The sequence below is a fragment of the Dryas octopetala genome, chromosome 9 (genome assembly GCF_963921425.1).
Source record: "Dryas octopetala chromosome 9, drDryOcto1.1, whole genome shotgun sequence".
In the NCBI taxonomy this organism is placed as follows: domain Eukaryota; kingdom Viridiplantae; phylum Streptophyta; class Magnoliopsida; order Rosales; family Rosaceae; genus Dryas; species Dryas octopetala.
In genome coordinates this window covers 17959242-17982259 of record NC_141374.1, presented here as the reverse complement: position 1 = coordinate 17982259, position 23018 = coordinate 17959242, and the positions used below count along the sequence as shown (strand labels likewise).

Below are 23018 nucleotides of genomic sequence, written 5' to 3'. Positions count from 1 at the left end.
TGACCACCATGACATGTGGATTATTATGACAACGATTGCGAATTTGTCATGTATATGGTAGAAATAAGGGGCACTTACATGCACAGAGAATCGGTTGTATTATGCAACTAGTTTGTATCTTAGGCTATTCTATAAACAGAATATACTCCTGTATATCATGTGTTTCATGCATGAATTGGACATTTCAAATGTGGGAACCTCACATCATTAATTACAAATACAAAGAAAATTGTACCCAACGGGCAATTATCACATACAGACAGTATGATTATAAACTCATTCTTAACTCTTGGATCTTAAGGAGCTCACTTTTTCATTACCAGAACATAGATTTTTCTACCGTTACATCAATTAATTTGACTTATGCTTCTTTTCACAAGCCATCAAGTTGAGACAAGAAGGTTAAAAAGTTAGGTACCTATAGGCATTCGATAGCCAAAGTTGACGACAAGCTAAACTTTGTCCCATTATTCGATCAAAAAAAAAAAAACTTTGTCCTCATTTGTTCATTTAGTTTGCAAATCCTGATCTAGCTGATCATCACAGATCATATGCAATAGTATACTTCACTCACTAGATTATAAAGTGGAAAATGAAGAAATAGAAAGCAGCACTATTTACAAAAGATAAAAGGGAAGAAAAATAGAGAAAATTAAAATAAGAAGGGTCAAATTTATGCAATGGATAGATTGCTAAGCTAAAAGCTCATTGAGTAACCAGATGTAATCAAACCAGATTTTCATGGACTGAAAAGGCAAGGCTTGCTTACTTATGCCTTTTTTGTTTTTTGTTTTGAATGGTTTACGATGCTTGGACCAATTCTTTGTAAAAATTTTCTCTTTAAATTATTATTTGAATTATATGAAAATGATCTAGTAGATACTAGCTCATGAACATAGATTGTTTAGTAAAAAAAATAGAAGGTAGATTGTTGACCAATTTATTGAGAACTAAAGCTTTTAGTGATTGTTTAACATGATATGACTCAAAAATGTCATCTTTATTTCATACTTATCATTTATCATGTTAATCTGTAAGGTGAGATGTACTACAACACATGAGGACTTGATATATATTGTTAACTCATTTTCGAGAAAGTTATAATTAACTTGATATACATTATTGACTCATTTTTGAGAGAATTATGAATAGTTTAACATATATTGTTGACTCATTTATTAATCATTAACTGCTTAAGACTAACAATTGAATGAGTATGCATGCCCTTCAATCCTTCTGGTCATCTATCTACTTCACAGTCCAATTTTTAATATTTGTACCCAAAAATGATGAAGAAGAGGAAGAGGACTCTTTTATTTTATTGAAGTCTTGTCTCTCTTCACGCCTACACTAATTAATTACCTTCTCTATTTGCTACATACACGAGGCGCCTTTTGCGCTAACAATTGAATAATTGATATTTGATACCATAATGTGTGAGGCTCTAAGTCACCAAGAAACCTTTTGTTTTTGTCCTTTTCTTGCTTTGATGATTCGACCGTGTCCTTGTTGCGTAACATGTTAAAACTAGCTTTACATAGCTACAAGTACAAAAATGCTAATCCACATCTTCTCTGTATAAAGCTGGTTTTCTCACATATATAGTATTGAACACAGTACTGTCTATATGATATTATCACACATATTTTATACAAAATTCATGTTATTCTTAATCACATGAAATGAGCTAGCGATATCTGAAGGCAAGTTTTTCCTTAATTTGAAAATGGCAGCACAAAGCAGATATTATTTATTTTCCGAACCTGAAAAAGGAAACGGAATTTAATTAATTACAAGGAGTGCCTAGCTATAATTATTTTCTTGTTTTTCATATTTATCACAAATAAAATAGCGACCCTTTAACAACCCGGCCATTTGCATATAGCTTGCTTGGATATTTCAGCACACACCAAATTGATTGACTAAGCCTCTTGATAACCTTTTTCTTCAAGCTCCTGTTGACATTGAGAAGTAGTAGTAGCACTGAAAGAAGGAGCTACAACAACAGAAGAATAAACCTTACAACTACCAAATGACACCTTATTTCTATCCTGATGATCATGATCTTGATCTTGACGATCAGAACTTGATGAAGAACAAACTATAGTTTCTTCAACGAGCACTGTACTATCAAAATGAATTGAATCAAACTCTTTACACGACGAAGAAGACGATGATCTTGCATAATTAACTGCATGGCTATTGTTCTTCATTACTGCATGTTGAAGCAGCTGATAAAGCCTTGGATTCTTTCTCAATATGCTGCAATTTTCCTCATGGGTGTTGATGAACATTCCCTCATCACATGGAAAATTGGTCTTTGCATTCCTTCCTCTTAGAAGCCTTGCAGCCTTATCATAAGCCAATGCAGCCTCCTCTGCCATATCAAAAGTCCCCAACCACAACCTCAGCTTCTGTGATGAGTCCTTGATCTCAGCAACCCATCTTCCTGATGGCCTCTGTCTAACTCCCAAAAACCTTCTTCCATTGTTGTTCACTTTCTTTGGAAGCTGCTTCATGGTCATGGTTGTACTACTGCTTTCTTCTTTATTTTCCTGGAAAGTTTCTGTTTGGATGGGTGGGGATGGTGAGGTGTGTCTGTGATTTTTACAGAGGTTTTGGGGTTGATGATGATCAGCTGGGACTAATTTTGTGCTCTCTAAGTTGTCCATGAGAGTAGGAGATGAGAAGGGTTGGTTTGGGCATCTGTATTATTATAGAATATAGTGACTAGCGCGCTAGTATAAGAATGATTGTCTGATCTGGGTTTGTTTGTTTAAGAAGAAATAGCATGTATAAACAATCAATAATACAGGGACTACGAGAAAAATTCAGATTCTCATCAAGGAGAAACAAATGACACATATATATATATATATTTATATAAACATATTGATAAGTTAGTTTAGATAACGTCAAGAGAAGTGTTGATAAGCATTAATATTTTGTCTCTTTTAATTACTATATATTATAAAAGAGATTGAGTGTAGTGTATGGAAAGGCATGGATGAACGGTATATATATGTACTTCAGCATGTATTTGAAGATTTGAAAAGTAGATACCTGTAAATATATATTGGCCATCTGTTTGTACTTTATTTGACATACCAGACCAGCCTCTGTAGCTAATTTTTTATTAATTGATACGAGATTATAAAGGATGAGGGTGTCTTAAATCTTCTACTTAATAATTAACACAAGATTATAAGTTTTATTTATAAATTAGAACAATATTCTTTTATCCAAGTGTGAATCTCGATTACACATTTAATATTAATTTAAATTTCTAATTTGACAATATAAAATTTATCTAATAAGAGAATATTTTTTATATAAGCTAGAACATTTTCCATGATGGAGAACTTGAAAATAGGTCAAATCTTCTTGAGCTAGCTAAATATATATAGGGCCAAGTGAAGCACTAGCTAGCATGTTCCCTAGGGTTTGGCACAGCAGAAAAGGGTATTTTTTTTGGCACAGCAGAAAACGTTGAACAGATGATTTGGAATTCTCCGTCGTGTATGGGGAAGATCCATACAATAATTGATATATATGGGTCCAAATTAACTACACCATGCACATACAGGGGTAGATTAGTAATTTGACAACCTACTGCCGGGGTGATGATCTGGGATGGAATATTAGCAGAAGTAGTTGCAGATATGTCCAAATTGCAATGAGGTGTCATCAGGAGCTATGTTCGAATGATAATATTATTAAATTGCTCATTGTTTACCCCCAATTAATACTCCAAGTGGTATACCGCCAATTGCTTGGAAACAAAATTCACACCTCAAAAGCCCAAAAACAAACAGAGAACCACAGTGTTTTCTTTCTAACTTTATATTCACCTTCACGGTACTTCCAATTTAAAAGAACTAAAGTTTGGCATTTGTCACATAGTGCAAGTCTTTTTTAAGTCCTTAATGCAGAACATGCTCTCTGCTTTTTTGGTTTTACTTTCTATTCAATATTTGAATATATACATATCCCTGCAGAATTCTTGTCTTCTGAAAATTATCAGAACTTTTAAGCTTTTTTCTGTTGGATTCTTCATCATGCACTTTCTCATAGATGACCCCTTTATCATAAACTTGCTCTCTCTATAGCTTTCTCTCTGGTTTTTGCCCTGGTTCGTTTGGATTTGTAGACATGGTTTTTGTTGGATTCTCTTCATATAATTTCTCATAGTTACATTTTCCTATTTGCGCAGTTGGTAAAGCATCGAAACTTTCTGCCACAAAACTCTAATAATCTCAAGGTTCTCAATTAGATTTCGCATAAATTTTTTGCTATAATTAACTTAAAAGAAATTAGCTAGCTAGCCCAACCTAATCCTCCCAACTTGACACTAGCCTGCTCTAACCCTTTGTCCTGTTTTCATTCCCACCCTGTATGAGAACTAAAGAAGACCGTTGCTAATTAGCATACACTTCCATACAAAACTTATTTTATAAACATGGTAGTTGAAAGTGGCCAAAAAAAAAACATGGTAGTTGAGATGACATAATGCTACCTATATGATATCACACTAGTACCATACATGTCACACCAATTTATAAACAATTTTTGGGAAATTCTTTGTACTTTAGTCTCACATGTGAAAGTTCCTAATTAAGCTACATAGCCTACATGCATATAGACTGTCCGTTGTGGGTATGTGAGAGTGTCGGATTCGTTCGTTTTCTAAAAGTTTTATACATATTTGGAGTGTCTGGCAACCATGTCCAATTGCCCATGCCAATGTTGTGTCAGACAGTACACAGGTATGCCAAGTTGAAGAAGTTAAAGGGTCAATGTAACAAAGAAAATTTGATTATGTCACTGTGCGCTTAATACTTGCGAACTTCTTGATCCTAACACTCTTCAATCTTATGTTGCTTATGAAAGATTAGCTCTCATTTTGCATGGACCAAATGCTTGGGCAAACTTTTCTGCAGCAGAGGAAGGCTGCTCTGCATATGTATTCAGTTAAGAAAGACAGCTCTTGCTTGTTTAGGAAAGCTTTTTTTTTTTTTTTGGGGTGAAAGTAGGAAACTATTTAGCTGATGCAGCTACAAGAGTAAGATTACATAGTGGCTCTTGTCAAGAAAAGAAGCATCCTAAAATAGTGGCTCAAGTTTCTCCAGAGTATATAAAGGCTGCTTCTTTTGTCATTATATAAAAATGTGATCAGTTATAAACTTATAAAGAGCCCACAATGGATTAATTGGTGTGGGTAGCTCTATTAAATTAAAAATTAATGATGCCACATAGGACACCACAAGCCAATCATAGAAGGCCATTTTATCAATGGCCAAAAATTCCTTATCTTGGTCACTTATTTCTCATCACAAAAAATTATTCTGATCTATCAAAGACACTCAACTTCTGCCACTGAGAGGTGGCAAAGATGGCAGTGGAGATGGCCATCAGAGCCTCAGTCACTCCAAGACCTCATCTGCCTCCTTCTCCTTCACTATCACCCACACCCAAATCTTCTCTCAAACCCCAATTCAGACCCACCTCTGTATCACTACCAACCTCAACGACCATCTCTCTCTTGGCCCTCTTCACCTCTCCCTTTGAAGCCAAGGCTTTTAGCCTCTCCAAGGATCAGATAGTCTCTTCCCTTACTGAAGTAAGCACATTTATACATGCCCATTTGAAATGACAGCTGAGACAATGGAGTTTTAGTTGTTTTCCTTGATCTGGATTGAAACCCATTCTTAAGTTTCTCTTTTTTTAATGAACTGGTAGGTGGAGCAGACAATTGATCAAGTTCAGCAAGTGGGTTCGACTGTTTTGGATGGCACAGAGCGGGTTCTTGGAGCTATTTTCAATGCAGTGAAGCCCGGGATAGATGTGGCATTGCCAATTGCGAAGCAGGCTGGAGAACAGGCGCTGAAGATAGCTTCTCCTGCAATTTCTGAGGTTTCAAAGAAAGCCCAAGAAGCAATCCAAAGCTCAGGGTTTGATACACAGCCTGTTCTCAGTGCTGCAAAGGTTTTTACTTTGCTCCAAATTTCAAGCCAGTTAGTTGTGCAGTGTACATTGGCTAGGCACTCCATGGCTGCAATAATCAGCACACAATTTAAGTGAAATTAAGCCCAATATAATGCTTCATTTCAGTGCATAACTACATGCCATAGTAAGGAACTTGTTAATTTTGTGGATAATTTGTTTTGCCTTGAGATAAGTGGTTATTGTTCTTTGAATTGGGTGTTCAATTTCAATTACCTGACAACTAGAATAGTAATGAGAAAGAGTGTTCATTATAAAACTTAAATTGTTGTAAATGTAGATGTTTTGGGTTCACAATGTCAGTGAATGTTTTGTGAAATAAAATGGAGTTGGATTGGGTTTACTATGCAATGGACTCATTCATCGTTAGTGGAACATCCAATCACTTTCATATACTTTTATGTGGGGAAATTGAGATTGTAAATCCTTGAATAATGGAAAATGGATAATTATAAGGTGGATTTGTGTACTACACACCCTGTTTTCTAAAACTTAATACATTGATTGAATGATAAATTTGGTCTCAGACGGTAGCTGATGCAGCAGGGCAGACCACCAAAGTAATTGAAGAGGCCAAGCCCATTGCTTCATCAACTGTTCAGACCATCTCTTCAGCAGATCCTGTTGTGATTGCTGGAACTGCTGGAGTATTATTCCTCACATACCTCCTTCTTCCTCCCATCTGGTCTGCTATCTCTTTTAATCTCCGAGGTTACAAAGGTACATAAGCTTATTATGATATGGTATTGCTTCATGTCTGTAGAACTATAAACATATTTGAAACAAGAATAAACAATGATTTCTCCTGCTTTAATAGCATATAGAACTGCATAGTGATCAATTTGAAATTCAAGTACTGAATTTTAGAAGATATGAAGTGGGTAGAAGATTGCAAGTTTCGGGTTCTGCCTTCACATTTTATTGTTTTATCATCTCTTATGATACTAAATGCATGTAATGTGAAGATGTATTAAGGATGGACTAATGTGCACTGCATGGTTGTGTTATACTGTAGGTGCGCTTACTCCTGCTCAAACCCTTGATCTCATATCTGCAAAGAATTACCTTATGATCGATATTCGACCAGAGAAAGACAAGGACAAGGCTGGCATTCCCCGCCTACCATCTAGTGCCAAAAGCAAAATGATTGCTATTCCGTGAGCAATTTCACCTCCTTGATCAACTCTTTTGTACCTTTTGTGATCTGCATGCTAACGATGAATTCTGTTGTCTCCCTTTTTTCAGCTTGGAAGAACTACCAAGCAAATTGAAAGGCCTTGTCAGAAATGTGAAGAAAGTAGAGGCTGAGATAGTAGCTTTGAAAATTGCTTACCTCAAGAGAGTTAACAAAGGCTCCAAAATCGTGATCTTGGACTCGTGAGTTCTTTCATTGCCCACATTTATTATTACTACCTGATTTAGGTTCTTCATTATCCTTTTCCTTAATCAGATTCATGACGTTATTGTGTTATTGGTTTTGTTTCATGTACATGTATAGGTACTCGGATTCAGGAAAAATAGTTGCAAGGGCACTAACTAGTCTAGGCTTTAAGAACATCTGGATTGTAGCAGATGGGTTCTCTGGAGGCAAGGGATGGTTACAGAGTCGTTTAGGGACCGATTCTTACAATTTATCTTTTGCTGAGGTCCTTTCACCATCAAGAGTCATCAGAAGTTTTGGTACTACCAGCACAGCAGCAGCTCAGTCTGGTCGAAAGCTTCTTCCTGGATCTGAGTAACTTGCATTTGTTTTCTTTTTCTGAACTTTACATTGCTTGTAAAATGCTCATATTAATGTGCATACTTGGTTTAGAGTAGAGTCCTATGAAAAATCATTTCATGTAAATTGGTATATTTAGTAATTCATTTTTGTAATTCAAGGAAGGAGAGGCAAGGGATCATCCTATGCTCCATCTTATAAACAAAGTGCCTTCAACTATAGAATTTGTATGCCTGTAGACTGCAGTCAAAGCCTAAGTTGTGATCTATACTTGTCCAACAAAAAAATGTATTTGACCAACCAACTCAATGTTGTTCTCTATTAATTTGTGAGAAATGCTATTCACTTTCTCCACCGACATTGTTTTTATTATTTTCATTCCGTAAAGTAAATTTATGTTCAGAACTATTCAATTTTTAGATCATTTTACCAAATTTTCTCTGCAAAAAAATCAAATCGGATATCATTTGTTTATGTAACTATTACCAAATATATATAAAATTTTGGTAACAGTTTGACGATTTTTGATTTAATTAACTTTATAGAGATAATTTTTAAAGAACGTTTTAAAAAATGAATGATTTTAATCGTAAAAATACAATATGAAACAAAAATAATTCGTATAATGCTAAAAAGATGCGTACAAGCATCCTAAACCATGACGTGTTGGATAAGACCGCAGCATGGCATTACCTGTCACGGTGTGCCCATAAAACGCAGAAATTTCAGAAAGAAACGACAAAGTTAAAAAATACAAAATACAAAAAACAAAAAACAAAAAACAAAAACGAAAACAAAAACGAAAACAAAAACGAAAAATGAACCAACTACCTAGTACCTACCACTCTACCAGCCAAACCAAGCCGAAGCCGTTATCTTCCCTCGCATTCCCCAGCAAATCAAGCTCAGTAGCTCTCAATCTCTCTTATACATACACACAAATATAATATATACACTCCCTCTCTCTCTCGCTAATTATTGGCAACGACGGCCGGAGAGTAATGGCGTATAGAAGCCTAGACCGTATTACGGTCTCCGACATCGAAGCTCTGGGGATCGAATCAGAGGTCGCGAAGAGACTCCAAGGAAGTCTTACTGAAATCATCGCTGATTACGGAGCTACCACTCCGGACACGTGGCGCAACATCACTACGCATATCCTCAGCCCGGACCTTCCCTTCTCCTTCCACCAGATGTTGTACTATGGCTGCTATACAGACTTCGGACCCGACCCGCCCGCTTGGCTACCCCACCCGTAAGCTCTCTAGCTCCCGCTCTTTTAAAACCCTCTTGTGGTTTCTCCATTCAGAGTTGTTTGGATACTTGGTTTGACTGGGATTACGTTCTTTAAGGGAGTGCTTGTTTCCTTGGAAATTGGAATTGTCATTGTCATTTATGTGTGTGTTTATTTATGGCTGTTATGGATATGAATTTCCGAAATTGCATCTCTTGTTGTGTGGTAAGGGAGACTGCAATTTTAACAAATGTTGGCCAGCTACTGGAGAGGAGGGGAAAAGAGTTCTTGGGTTGTAGATATAAGGACCCCATTTCCAGCTTTTCTGATTTTCAGGAATTTTCGGTGTCAAACCCAGAGGTAGTAAAGTTGCTTATTTGTTTGGAAAATGAAAATTAAAAAAAAAATTAAATCAATTTTTTATATATCTGATTCCTGTCTTTTATTGGTCAGGTTTATTGGAAAACTGTACTAGATGAGATGAGTGCATTGTTTGACAAACCTCCCCAATGTATTCTACGTGAGAATCTGTCTGGAGATGGGCATTTGTCAGTTCCGGGAGGTCAATGGCTTCCTGGAGCGTTTGTGAATCCTGCAAAGAATTGCTTGAGTTTAAATTGTAAGAGGAGCTTGCATGATACAATGGTGATATGGCGCAACGAAGGAAACGATGATCTGCCTTTGAATAAGATGACACTTAAAGAATTGCGTGCAGAGGTTTGGTATGCTACTTCTGATCCTTTAAGCTTTGGCCTGTTGAAGTTATTTGCTATTTCTGATCCTTTAAAATATATATATATTATTTATTTGCAACTATTGCTAGAATTTATATGAATATATATGTATTTATGTGAACATAATAAGAGATTTTTCTTGCTGCTATAATTTGTAGGTTAGTTGCACATGCACTAAAAGCACTGGGTTTGGAGAAAGGATCTGCAATCGCAATTGATATGCCCATGCATGTGTATTCCGTAATTATCTACCTGGCTATTGTTCTGGCAGGTTATGTGGTTGTATCAATTGCTGATAGTTTTGCTCCTCCCGAAATATCAACAAGACTTAAAATATCGGAGGCAAAAGCCATATTTACCCAGGTTTGTACCCTTTTACTGGATAACCTAAAACATTGCAGGTTACATTTCAATTTTGAATGATTTATATGAAATTGTTAGTGAACTAGTACTATTTTTCATTTGTTTTTTTGGTGATTAGGATGTAATAGTTCGTGGTGAGAAGAGTCTGCCCTTGTATAGGTGAAGTACTCTAGCTATGATAGCTTTAATTGTGCAGTAAAATTATGCTGTAAAATTGTGCTTTTGTTTCCTACAGTGTGTCTCACATTATAGCTTTAATTGTGCAGTAAAATTGTGGAAGCTCAATCTCCTATGGCAATTGTTATCCTTGCAAGGGGTTCCAATTCTAGCATAAAATTGCGTGATGGTGATATTTCTTGGCATGATTTTCTAGAAACAGTAGAAGGATTCAAGTATGCACTCTTCTTTTTTTATCAGTAGCTAATTTAGTGAAGTTATTTCCTTTCTCATTTTTATCTATAGCTTGTTTTTAAGCATCATGTATTTTCCTTTAAAGAACCTGATTATCAGTGAGGCTGTGATGTCAATATGTTCGTATTTCTATCAATCCTGCAGAGAAGATGAATTTGCTGCGGTAGAACAACCTATAGAAGCATTTACAAATATCCTCTTCTCATCTGGAACTACTGGTAATTTGAATGTTGAAGCTCAACTTGAAGCTTTTTCTTTAGTAATCTCATGTTGTTTGACCTGGCTGCATTTGGTTAAAGAGTAGAAAAGAGGAAACCTTATCAACCAATTCCTAGCTTACCAAATTGTCACCACCTTCAAAACTTGCCAGAGGTTATATGACGTCCAGCAAAGTCTTAATTGGGTTTGATCTTTGCTGTAGGGGAGCCAAAGGCAATTCCCTGGACCCATGCAACTCCTTTCAAAGCTGCTGCTGATGCCTGGTGCCACATGGACATCCGTAAAGGTGATGTTGTCGCTTGGCCCACAAATCTTGGGTGGATGATGGGTCCTTGGCTGGTATATGCATCACTATTAAATGGAGCCTCCATTGCCCTATATAATGGATCTCCTCTTGGATCTGGTTTTTCCAAGTTTGTTCAGGTAGTTCTATTATATGCTGTGCAAAAACAAAAAATTGTAGGCTTCATAGAAAAATGTGCATTTATGATAAAATATTGTCATTATTTGTATATAAGTTTCTAGAATTTGTTGTTATTCATATTTATATTCAAATAGGCCTTGCCATTTGCTATGTCTACAGTCAGTGGGATAATTTTGCAATACAGTTTCACATGAGAATACTCTTGATCCTACTATTTATATCATTTTGATTGCTAATATTTGATTGCCAATTGTTACTGCCATTCCTCTACCTCATAAGCCAAGTGTCAGGGACTAGAGTTAGCAGCTTGTTAACTCTTTAAGTAGTTTGATCCTAAATAAAAACACCACAAGAACTTTGAAACAAATGTTTTGGAACAGGTAGGCTGTCTAAGTAACAATCGTTGCTACATGTTTATAATGCACATAAATTTTGACATTTAGGATCTTTAAGTTGTAAATGTTTTCTTACAGCTGAAATTCTTGCAATCTTTCTAGGATGCCAAAGTAACAATGCTTGGCGTAATCCCAAGTATTGTTCGGACGTGGAAAAGTACAAATTTAGTTTCTGGCCATGATTGGTCTGCTATTCGGTAAGTTTTTATTGTCTTTCTTGGTGTCTTGCTACTGATGTTGATTGTTTCAAGCCATAATTTTTTCTCTTTCCTTCACCCTGAAATCTGGAAGTTGCTTTGGCTCCACTGGTGAAGCATCAAATGTAGATGAATACCTATGGCTGATGGGGAGGGCTCACTACAAGCCTATAATTGAGTATTGTGGTGGTACAGAGATTGGTGGTGGTTTTGTTTCTGGGTCATTGTTGCAGGCTCAGTCGTTGGCTGCTTTTAGCACACCAGCTATGGGCTGCAGTTTGTTTATTCTTGGCAATGATGGTGTTCCTATTGTAAGCACCAAAGGACCTCTGACATTATGCTGTACAAGTGTCACCTTAATTTTTGTCAACTATTCAGTTTTGCATGTTCATATGAGTAATTGAGTAATTTCTTATGATATTTCCCCCTGTTCTGGAATTTCTTTTTGGCTAAAGTTAATTAAATTAATCTTCTATCTTCTTTTGCAGCCACAAAATGAACCAGGGGTTGGTGAATTGGCGCTTGGTCCCCTCATGTTTGGAGCTTCTAGTACATTGCTGAATGCTGATCATTATGATATTTATTTTAAGGGCATGCCATTTTGGAACGGGAAGGTAAACAACTTTCTTCTCCACTTTCATACTAGTATACCATCTACCCCTATAAGCCTCTTTCACTCAACTGCTACACTATACTCGACGGTGGCTCCATACCCTTAATGGTCGGGCAGTTCAAGAAATCAGGTCTTTCGAGGCTTCTTTTTCTTGGGTTGCCCATACCAAGGGGAGGTGAACCAGAAGAGGCAGGCAGCCCTCGTTATCAAATTTTCTATTTGACTTTCCGAAATGCAGGTTTTAAGGAGACATGGGGATGTGTTTGAGCGGACATCTAGAGGTTACTATCATGCACATGGTCGTGCAGATGATACAATGAATCTTGGAGGCATCAAGGTAGGCAATTTACTTTTGGAAACAAAACACATGATGGATTTCAATGTTAGGCAGATGCATGCACAGGAAATCTATCCTTCTGCCTGGAATAGGGAGATAGCATAGTTCTGAATTTCTGTTGACGAATAAGAGTATTCTGTATATGATATTATATAGAGTATGCATCCCCAGTTCATTAACCTTCTCACTATTGCTTCAATGTAAACAACGTACTCATTAACTTAATAACTTGCAAGTATACACAACCTCGTCCTAAATGAACTCATTGATTTTAATCAAGGTTGGTTCGCTCTAATGCACTCCATTTTGTTTGGGCAGGTTAGTTCCGTTGAGATTGAACGAATCTGTAATGCAGTTGATAGCAATGTCCTTGAGACGGCTGCCATTGGGGTGCCGCCTACTGGAGGCGGACCTGAGCTGCTGGTAATTGCAGTTGTATTTAAGAATTCAGATAACCCAACTGCAGATTTGAATCAGTTGAGAACATCCTTCAATTCAGCTGTGCAGAAGAAACTAAATCCCCTGTTCAAGGTATTAATTAATGTTCTGTTCACAATTACCTTTCTTTTAGAACAAGCTTTACACTTTGATATATACATATGATATGCTACTTTTTCCTTGGCTGTGCAGGTCTCTAGAGTTGTGCATTTCCCATCTCTTCCAAGGACAGCAACAAATAAGGTCATGAGAAGGATTTTGCGGCAGCAGCTTGCTCGGCTTGACAAAACTGCTAAGCTATGACAGAAATGTTATTTAATAAAGGCAATGCCAAGCACTAATCTTGATGTACAAGGAATGTTTCGGCCTTTTGATGTTTTTGTACAATAATAAATCTTTTACAGCATTGTCACAATTTGTCACTGAGGTTAATCGTTGATGGAAAGGATAAAATTGTTACAATTTACCAGCAGCACCACTCACTATTTTACCTTCATATTCACTATTTTACAATTGTAGAAACGATTGTTATTTGTGTAAAAAATATATATTAAGCACCAAAAGACTTCAGGTGAAAATAAATATTAAGCCGTTTGACAAAAGGAAAAATAGAAAAGAAAAAAACTTTTTGCTTATGAGCCTAAAAGGCATCAGAAAGAAAAAACAGACTGACAAAAAGACAACTACTGTAATTAAATTTGTTTTTTTATTTCCTAGTTCCTACATTATATTTAATATTTTAAAAAATAAAACAGAAAACCATGTAAAGGAGGGGTGCGTTATGCGCATTGTAGTACAAGATAAAATAGATTGGTTCGCCTGGTTCGGTTGAAAAACACCAAGGCAATAGATATTGTTTTTTCTCTTTGGCACCAGCCATCCCTGGCCTGCTTGACTTACAGCTCCAGAAGCTATTTTCATGGCTTCCAACATTCATTCCGATTAGGGTTTTCACTGCACACACAGTTCCTCAAAAATCATGGCCTCCCTTTCGGTCTCGGCCCCTAATTTCGCAAACCCTTTCCTCGGCCAAAAACTGTACTCTCTCTCTCTCTCTCTCTCTCTCTCTCTCTCTCTCTCTCTCTCTATATATATATCTATCTAGCTATCTGTCTATCTCTATGTGCAGACACGCATGTATATGTGTGTGATTATATTTATTGGCTTTTTTCTGTTTTTCTTACAGTACTTTCCGTGAAAATACAAAGAAGCTGCGAACATCTTGCTCTGTTTTACGAAGCCCTAGATGTGCTACTGATACATCTTATGGAGGTATTCATTTCAATTATATGTAATACGTTCGTTATGTATTTATGTATGTACGCAAGTGGATTGGGTTTATATACCCCAAATGAAAATTAGCTCTGTTTTGGTTGTACGGATAATAAATATTTTGAGGGAAATTGTTGTTATTGGGGCTGCAATTGTATTGTGGGTATGTACCTATGAATATATACATGTTGCCTGCATTAGCTGTTTGGACACCCAATATTTAGACTGTAGGACTCAGCATCTTGTAGTATCCAATTGTGCTAATTGACATTTAATTGATGGCATGTGCTCTTGAACATCAAGGACCAAGTAGTAGTGTCACTCTGCTCTTTTTCATCCCTCTTGTGAGTCATAACATGGGTTCGATTATGTATAATTTAAAACGCAAGCCCAGAGACTAAAAATGGTCTTGATTATGCCCTAGTCATAAAATTTATGTTGGATATTCCTTTGATGATTGGATATGTAGTATTAGTAGTTTCTTATGTCTACCTTGAAAGTTCCTCCTGCATAAGTAAATGCTAATGAGGTCAATATTGAGTAATTTCTCCTCCCCTCCATTCATTTCTTTTTGGCTCTATAGGTAATGTTCCAAGATTCCCTCGAATCAGTGTTTGGGATCCTTACAAACGTCTTGGTGTAAACTATGATGCTTCTGAGGAAGAAATTTGGGGATCACGCAATTTTCTCTTGCAACAGTATGCTGGAAATGAGAGAAGCGAAGAATCAATTGAATCCGCTTTTGAGAAAATATTGATGGCCAGCTTCAAACAGAGGAAGAAAACAAAAATTAATTTGAAGACCAGGTTGAAAAAGAAAGTAGAGGAGTCTCCACCTTGGGTTAAGAATTTGCTCGATTTTGTGGAACTTCCACCGATTGAAGTTATTTTTAGAAGATTGTTTCTCTTTGCGTTCATGGGTGGCTGGAGTATTATGAATTCAGCTGAAGGTGGACCTGCTTTTCAGGTATGTTCTGAATTTTATGTTATTGATTACTAATGTTCTTACCCAACCTTAAATTAGAAGAATTGCTATATAATTATATATTTAAAAAACTATTTGAAAACTCATCAATAGGGTGAAGTGATGAACATAAAATGAACTGGGCCAAAATTTAAATTTGTTTTATTTGTGACTGACTCGTACATATGAGGAGTGTTCATACTTCATATATCCATGGGATACTACCTTTCTGGTTAGACATGGATATATAACCTTTGGACCTTTCATGAGACATCTTAAACATGTTCCATACTGTCTTCATGTGATGTCTCCAAATGGATGAATAGAAAATAGCAGTGGCAGTCTCTTTGGGAACCATGGCTTTGCTGACACAAGAAGCATTAGGCTTTGAGATAGACCTTTCTGCACTTGGCAAACGCCTACATTCCATTCTAGGCTGAAGTCCAACATTGGAATATTAGGTTGTCTTTTCTGTGTTTTCTAGAGAGAGCAATCCTTATTTACCCCTGAGAGTGTCTTTCTCCTGTAAATAATAAGTGAACCTTAAATAAATGCACCCTTCCTCAATGTTACAGTTTGGGAATTCTGAATATAGATTGCAAAGTTGCAGCTCCTTATTTTCCTTATTAAATGAAATATTTGTTACTACAGGTGGCAATCTCCTTGGCAGCTTGCATATACTTCCTCAATGAGAAGACAAAGAGCTTGGCTAGAGCTTCCATTTTTGGGTAAGTTTGCAGTGAATGGTGACAGTAGCTGTTGCTCTCTGCTTTTCTCCCCCTCCTTACTTTCTCTTACTTACATATTTGCTCAAAATTGCAGATTTGGAGCGCTTGTTGCTGGCTGGGTTTGTGGTTCGATTTTGGTCCCAAACATTCCATCAGTGCTATTGCACCCAACTTGGACACTTGAACTTGTAACGTCACTAGTAGTATATGTGTTCCTGTTTCTGGCTTGCACTTTTCTCAAGTAAAACTCCAACAATATGTTTTGTCATCATTTAGAATTTACATTCTAGTTAACGTTGCGAACTGAACCAAGTCTTATGTTTCCATATTAATTGAAATATGAGATTCGCCACTCTACTATTCGTATTCTTTATCTATTGAGACTCGAGAGCTCCAAATTAAGTTAGGACAGTTTGCCATCCCAATTCCCCACTCCTAAGTGAATGCTTTCGCGACATTCGTTTCCTCAAAGGCTCTCTCACTCACGTTAACATTGTTCTTTTTGGATGGTGACTGGATTCCTTGATGTCGATGTTAATTTTTTTTTTTCCTTTCCATTTTCCTATTTTTCCACCTATTGTTTTCAACTTTTTCTTCACTAAAATTTGAAAGAGAAATCACGACACTGCTGTATGAGCTTAAAATATCTTAGTAGAAAGCCCAACTTTTGTCCTTGCGAGAGGTTCTGAGGTTCTGGTTGGACTGGCAAAGCCCAACTTGAGGTAAAGCCCATTAAGCCCACAATTAAATGGGTTTTTATAGCTAGCTCCATATGCACCATAATTAAATGTAAGATGTGGGGATTAACAGAGAAAAGTACGTAATTACAGAAAATTGCAAATTAATAAATAAACAACTTCAATCTAAATAAACAATATACACCGCTAAGAACAAGATAAAAGAAAAGAAAGCTAGATAATCATCAATTAATTAAATAAAAGAAGTCTTAGCTAGTGGATGGGGATGAAGATGGATGATGAATGATCAAGGGTTGCCTCTAGGTCCTCTATATTTATCGTAGTTGTCCCGAATAATGAAGCGATGATTGTTTTTGGTAGCGCAGCAGCCAATGCAGTAGATGATGGTGACGAGTCCGAGAACGCAGCAGTTGGCTATGGCCAGATGCCTCCACTCCTTGCGAATGTTGGCCAGCAATCCTGCTTTGCACGAGTTGCAGTCGTAGCATAGCTGCCGCTGCTCATTGCTCCATTTCTTGCAGTCCAAGTCTGCTACTGCGCCTCCTGATTTTGGGACTTCCCACAACGTTGCGTTCTTGTAATTAAATCCACAGTACGATGGTGGCTTGCAGCAACCGGACTGCACCACAACATCAGATCAATCAGTTAATAATTAACACACCAAATTAACCATAATTAACCCAACAAAACGATTAGTTTATACTTTATATACATATATATCTCTTTAATTTCACACAATAATAATGTGAATTAATTAGTACGTACGTAGTATATATATACATCTAAAAATAGACAAATCTCATAATAATAATGCATGCAGACATGAGACATTATATATATAGGCATGCCGCTCAAAATTTTTAAACGACATTTACTTTTAATTTTTTATAAAGGCTTAATTACGAAAAATAAAAAAATAAAAAAATCTGCATGTATTTAGGCTAATACGACAAATATAGTAATTAATATAGATCTAATTAATTTAGTGTGCAAGTCAAACTTTGTAACCTACAACTACAAGTATAGTACTGCAGACACAGACTGGCAAAAAGATCACTGGCAATAATAATCCAAAAACAATACGGAAACTCATGCATATAAAAAGAACTTGAATTCCAGTAGAGAAGAAAAAAACCAGAGAAATGAATTAACCTGTATTGGATTCAAGTTCTTCTTGTAAAAATCGGCCTGTGTCTGATGAACGTCGTTGCCGAGGCTACGGCAGACCTGCGCGTCAAGCAAGCAACTCTTGATCTGATCCCAGTTCTTCCCATTCACCACGTAACGCTGCAACCAGTGGTGGAAGTCCCCGATCTTGTACTCCTTGAACCTTCGCCCCGACACGGCCTGACCCAAACCCTTGTTCGTCACGAACAGCGCGAACAGTGTGAACACGATGAGCCCGATGATCAGCAGAAACATCACAGCCAAGTAAATGTACAGAAGACTGTTGTGCCCGCGGAAAGAGCCGGCCAGGCCGAGAAGGGAGACCAGGAAGAAGAATATTCCGACGATTAAGAGAGGATTCTGGAGCGCTTTCTGGCACTCGCTCCCGCCATGGACGTGGATGTAGATCGACGCGCCGATGGAGGCGAGTCCGACCAGGAGGAACAGGGAGTTCAGGACACCGATCACGGTGTTGCTTACGCGCAACATCAAGCCGGAGAGAGATTGATATCAATGTTGGGGCTTTTTTGTGGTTGAGAATCAAAACCCTAAAGTTTGTTTTGCAGAGCAGTTGTGAAAATCAGAGGAAGAGACTGTTTTATAGAACAAGTTTATAACTACGTAAACGGTTGCTGCATTGGTTTTTGAATCCTTCTGTGAATATGGGTCTGGGTTTCCTATTTATTTACGGAACTGGGGATTCTCGCGGTTTTATTTGGGTACGTGTCGTGGAGAGAGTGGCACACGTCTTGTTGACCGTTGGACTTGGAAGGTGAAAGTACCATAGTGGCCCTGGTGGCCGATTTGCATACGACGTGGGTAACTGAGTCATACACACGTAGTGAACGCCTTTTGTTTAGTGGGAAGCGGTTGGTTTGGTTGACGGGACTGAACCAACATATGCATGACGTACCCATCCATTCGTAACGTGGAATTTCATCGTTACATGGATTAATTTAGCACAGCATGTAGTTAGTTGATAATTACAGTCTTTTTATTTTTAATTTTTTGTAGTAATTCTAATTCAGTTGGAAAAACTTGATGTATTAGGGTTGGATCCGGTTACTTTCTTACAGGATGTCTCATTATTAATACATGGCTAGATATTGTATTGGATTTGCTTGCTTAATTAATTTTTTTTGTTGGATAAGTGTTGAAGAGAAAATTCCGAATGTAATTATACAATTTCATTCCTAATATAAGTACTCTTGTACTACTGCTTGTTAGTTTATTCCTAATGAATTTTGATTTCAATTTATATGCTAGCTTTTATATCAATCCATCACTAGAAGGAAGCACTAATTGTGCAACAACTAGAAGCTAGGGAAGGTTCCATATTAGGAATTTGAATGCTTTTTTAATCTTTAAATATAGTGAATTTACTTTTATCGGTAGATCGATCTAGACTTTACATTTGTGAATGTCGGCAAATTTATCTAATTTATCTTAATGACATACGTACAAGTTCTTATTATATATAAACTCTTAGGATGAAAAGAGAGTGGGTTGAAGAGGGAAAGTGATGATTACTTGATTAGAGGTAGTGAGAAGGGCTGGAGATAAGAGTGATTAATTTGGTATTGAGAGAGGGAGCGGATTAGAAGTGAACCAAAGAAGTCAAACAAAATACAGATATATTGATCAAGGCCCATATCCCACTCACCCGAGCCCAAAATGACCTTGGCCCAACCTAAACACAGATCTTTCCCAAACAAAGAGCACCCATCTCGGCCCACCCAAACCTTAACATATAAAGTTGATGGTGGTTGCAGTTCCCGAACAGTGGGACCCACATATTTAAAATAGTTAAAAGGGCCCCACAGGCAGGCAACCAGAGCATATATAAAAACACACATGACACAGCTACCTACTTAAGTGGCTGCTGCTTGAGTCTCAACGTCTCTCCAAGTCCAACAAGACTACCAACCAACAACAACAACAACAACAACTACACAAACACACATACACTCTTTATATTCATCGCCCCGCGGCGGACTTTCCCACTCTTTCTCACACTCTCTCTCCCCCTTTATATTTCTCAACGCCAAACTTTCTCTCCCTCCAAACACTCCCCTCTCTCTGTTTGTTTCAAAAATCAAAAAAGCATGGCCTTAGCTACTCATCCCACCACCAACCTCCTCCAAAACCCCTTCCTTTCCTCAAAGCCCCAAACAAGGCCCCAACTTTCCAGCTCGATCCCATGCCCGAGACGCCGTCGTTCTCTCTCCGCCCAATGCTCCGTCGCCGTCGCTCCGTCGGCGGCCACCAAGGCTTCCAAGGAGTACCGGGTTAAGTCGGTGAAGGCGAGGCAGATCATTGACAGTAGAGGCAATCCGACGGTGGAGGTTGATCTGATCACCGACGATCTGTACCGATCTGCCGTGCCCAGTGGGGCCTCCACTGGAATCTACGAGGCCTTGGAGCTCAGAGATGGCGATAAGGCCGTTTATGGAGGCAAAGGTGTGCTCAATGCTGTGAAGAACATCAATGAGATTTTGGGTCCCCAGCTCATTGGCGTCGATGTCAGGTTAAATTTGTTTCATTCGTGTTGTTTAGTTATTATTATAATTTTTTTTGGTAATTATTGTGTCACTATGCAATGAAAGAAGTGTCTTTCACTGTCTTTGTTATTGTAGGAATGGACTATGAATTTAAGATGGTTTAATAATAGACGGTAGGAAGCATTTTACTAATTTGGGCATGTAAAAGAATGCTTATATGATGGTTCCTATGAAAATTATAGGTGTGAAATTTAGGAGAGACAGTTTTAAGTGAAATTTTAGTACTTGTGAGCTTCTGTTTTTGGAGTTATCAATGATGAGGACTTGTGAATTGTATATTGGGTGTATATTGGTTATGAAGTTCTGACATGTTTGCTCTGTTTTTTTTTTTTTTTTAAAGAAACCAAAATGACGTTGATGCGGTTATGTTGGAAATTGATGGAACCCCAAACAAGTCAAAACTGGGGGCCAATGCCATATTGGGAGTATCTCTCAGCGTGTGTAGAGCAGGTGCAGGAGCAAAGGGAGTGCCATTGTACAAGCACATCCAGGAAGTGTCGGGAACAAAAGAGCTGGTTATGCCTGTTCCAGCTTTTAATGTGATCAATGGAGGCAGCCATGCTGGAAATAATCTGGCCATGCAAGAATTTATGATCTTGCCTGTAGGTGCAACCTCGTTCGCCGAGGCACTCTGCATGGGTAGTGAAGGTTAGAAAATCAATTCTATTTTTACATAAGTTATCTTTTTATAAAATGCAGTGTATTTTTCTTAAATTCATTTCAAAAACCATGCACTTGCTTTACTTCAATGGTTGATTGTGATTTGTGAATGAATTTCGGAATACACTACACTGGGTAAAGTTCAATATGTTATTCATTTTCCACAACATGGTTTAGGGTCATGAAGCATCTAGGGTTATATGCAGCAGAAGCGACTTGAATTGTTATCAACATATAGTCATTCTTTAGTATGTTTCCAGCTTCGTTTTTTTTTTTTCCCCATAGTTGGGTTTTCAAACTATTCGGCTTTGCTTGAAACAGTTTATCATATACTAAAGGGAATTATTAAGGCAAAATATGGACAAGATGCTTGCAATGTTGGAGATGAGGGAGGATTTGCTCCCAATGTACAGGACAATAGGGAAGGACTGGTTTTGCTCATTGATGCCATTGAAAAGGCTGGTTACACAGGCAAGGTAGGACCACAGTAGTGTCTGACATTATTCATCTCTTGCAAATTAATCTATACTAATGTGTTATGTGGATTCAAAAAAATGATACAGATCAAAATAGGAATGGATGTTGCAGCTTCGGAGTTTCTCACTAAAGATGGGAAATACGATCTTAACTTTAAGAAACAACCAAATGATGGGGCCCATGTGCTCTCACCTCCGAACCTTGGCGAGCTGTACAAGGAGTTTATAAGAGATTTCCCTATTGTGTCCATTGAAGATCCATTTGACCAAGATGATTGGAGCTCGTGGGCTTCACTTCAATCTTCAGTTGATATCCAACTTGTAGGAGATGACTTGTTGGTCACAAATCCAAAGAAAATTGCTGAAGCCATTCAGAAGAAGGCATGCAATGCTTTACTTTTAAAGGCAAGCATCTTTAACTGCATTTTAAATTCATTTGTTTTTCCATGCAATGGCAGCAACCATGTGGGTTGATTAACAAGATTGAGCTCGTTATCTTCCCTTGAATTGCAGGTTAACCAGATTGGCACTATAACTGAATCTATTCAGGCAGCATTTGACTCGAAAGCTGCGGGTTGGGGTGTGATGGTCAGCCACCGGAGTGGGGAAACTGAGGATAACTTTATTGCTGATCTTTCTGTTGGCTTGGCTAGTGGACAGGTTTATTAGCTAATTTCAACAACCCTGCTCTCCAGCATTTCATTTTGTTGGTGCTAGGAAGTTAATTATTGCATTTTCTTTTGTGTAGATAAAGACAGGAGCTCCCTGCCGAAGTGAGCGGTTGGCCAAGTATAATCAGGTAAACTGGAACATTTGTTTTTCCAAATGTGAACAATGCATTAAAATGTAAAATCAAAGTGGTGGAAATAATCTTTTTATCTAGCCTGTAATCTCTTTATTTCTGTTCCGATTTGGTTGCAGCTTCTGCGCATTGAAGAGGAAATTGGTAATGTGCGTTATGCTGGCGAAGCTTTCAGATCCCCTTAAGGGAAGAAATTTTTACATGTTTTAGGAATACATTCATCATTCATCGGGTTATCTGAGCTTCCACCCAACTAGGACTTTTGGGAAAATCTATAGAAATTTTGATAAAGCTTGTCAAGTTTGATGCCATCAGATAGTTCCTTATGCTGAATGCTTGGCTCAAGACACCAAGCGTCTTCATCTTCAGTAGAAACATGTGTAGTCAATAAAGTGCTGCTTTCAATTCTCTTCTGGAGTTTATATGAAACTGGTCAAATGCGACTGTCACCCAGTTCAAGTTTGTAGTTCATTTGTGATATTGTAATGCAATGTACTGTGTAGTTTGGACTATATATATTTCACCTCGTTATTTAATATTTTATTCTACTCGGCCAATCCTACAATGTTTTAAGGTAAGACATCAATTAGTTTATGTGTTTTC

At 37.5% G+C, this 23018-nt stretch overlaps 6 protein-coding genes across 6 annotated transcripts; 4 read left to right on the top strand and 2 right to left on the bottom strand.

Moving 5' to 3' along the window:
- Positions 1 to 1764: 1764 nt before the first annotated feature.
- Positions 1765 to 2679, bottom strand: LOC147275144 (ethylene-responsive transcription factor ERN3-like). The gene has a single exon (XM_086227610.1). It carries the CDS (start codon positions 2670 to 2672, stop codon positions 1923 to 1925), a length of 750 nt encoding a protein of 249 aa, XP_086083736.1. The 5' UTR covers positions 2673 to 2679; the 3' UTR covers positions 1765 to 1922.
- A 2652-nt stretch (positions 2680 to 5331) lies between these two features.
- On the top strand, positions 5332 to 8095 carry CAS (calcium sensing receptor). Its single transcript, XM_086227608.1, has 6 exons — positions 5332 to 5620; positions 5740 to 5985; positions 6531 to 6723; positions 7019 to 7160; positions 7249 to 7380; positions 7502 to 8095. Exons 1-6 carry the CDS (start codon positions 5393 to 5395, stop codon positions 7740 to 7742), a joined length of 1182 nt encoding a protein of 393 aa, XP_086083734.1. The 5' UTR covers positions 5332 to 5392; the 3' UTR covers positions 7743 to 8095.
- A 450-nt stretch (positions 8096 to 8545) lies between these two features.
- AAE17 (acyl-activating enzyme 17) lies at positions 8546 to 13554 on the top strand. Its single transcript, XM_086227753.1, has 14 exons — positions 8546 to 8978; positions 9188 to 9317; positions 9411 to 9679; positions 9850 to 10054; positions 10173 to 10213; positions 10321 to 10446; positions 10610 to 10683; positions 10887 to 11107; positions 11606 to 11700; positions 11795 to 12011; positions 12189 to 12314; positions 12552 to 12650; positions 12969 to 13181; positions 13281 to 13554. The coding sequence occupies exons 1-14, from the start codon at positions 8725 to 8727 to the stop codon at positions 13389 to 13391; spliced, it is 2181 nt and encodes a 726-aa protein (XP_086083879.1). The 5' UTR covers positions 8546 to 8724; the 3' UTR covers positions 13392 to 13554.
- A 333-nt stretch (positions 13555 to 13887) lies between these two features.
- CDF1 (cell growth defect factor-like protein (DUF3353)) lies at positions 13888 to 16424 on the top strand. Its single transcript, XM_086227756.1, has 5 exons — positions 13888 to 14126; positions 14275 to 14360; positions 14944 to 15326; positions 15975 to 16051; positions 16146 to 16424. Exons 1-5 carry the CDS (start codon positions 14068 to 14070, stop codon positions 16294 to 16296), a joined length of 756 nt encoding a protein of 251 aa, XP_086083882.1. The 5' UTR covers positions 13888 to 14067; the 3' UTR covers positions 16297 to 16424.
- A 611-nt stretch (positions 16425 to 17035) lies between these two features.
- TET12 (tetraspanin12) lies at positions 17036 to 18405 on the bottom strand. Its single transcript, XM_086228546.1, has 2 exons — positions 17902 to 18405; positions 17036 to 17368 (listed from the first exon to the last, which is right to left on the bottom strand). The coding sequence occupies exons 1-2, from the start codon at positions 18403 to 18405 to the stop codon at positions 17036 to 17038; spliced, it is 837 nt and encodes a 278-aa protein (XP_086084672.1).
- A 1409-nt stretch (positions 18406 to 19814) lies between these two features.
- ENO1 (enolase 1) lies at positions 19815 to 22958 on the top strand. Its single transcript, XM_086227754.1, has 7 exons — positions 19815 to 20443; positions 20818 to 21125; positions 21459 to 21613; positions 21701 to 22018; positions 22127 to 22273; positions 22362 to 22412; positions 22535 to 22958. The coding sequence occupies exons 1-7, from the start codon at positions 20022 to 20024 to the stop codon at positions 22598 to 22600; spliced, it is 1467 nt and encodes a 488-aa protein (XP_086083880.1). The 5' UTR covers positions 19815 to 20021; the 3' UTR covers positions 22601 to 22958.
- The last annotated feature ends 60 nt before the right edge of the window (positions 22959 to 23018 follow it).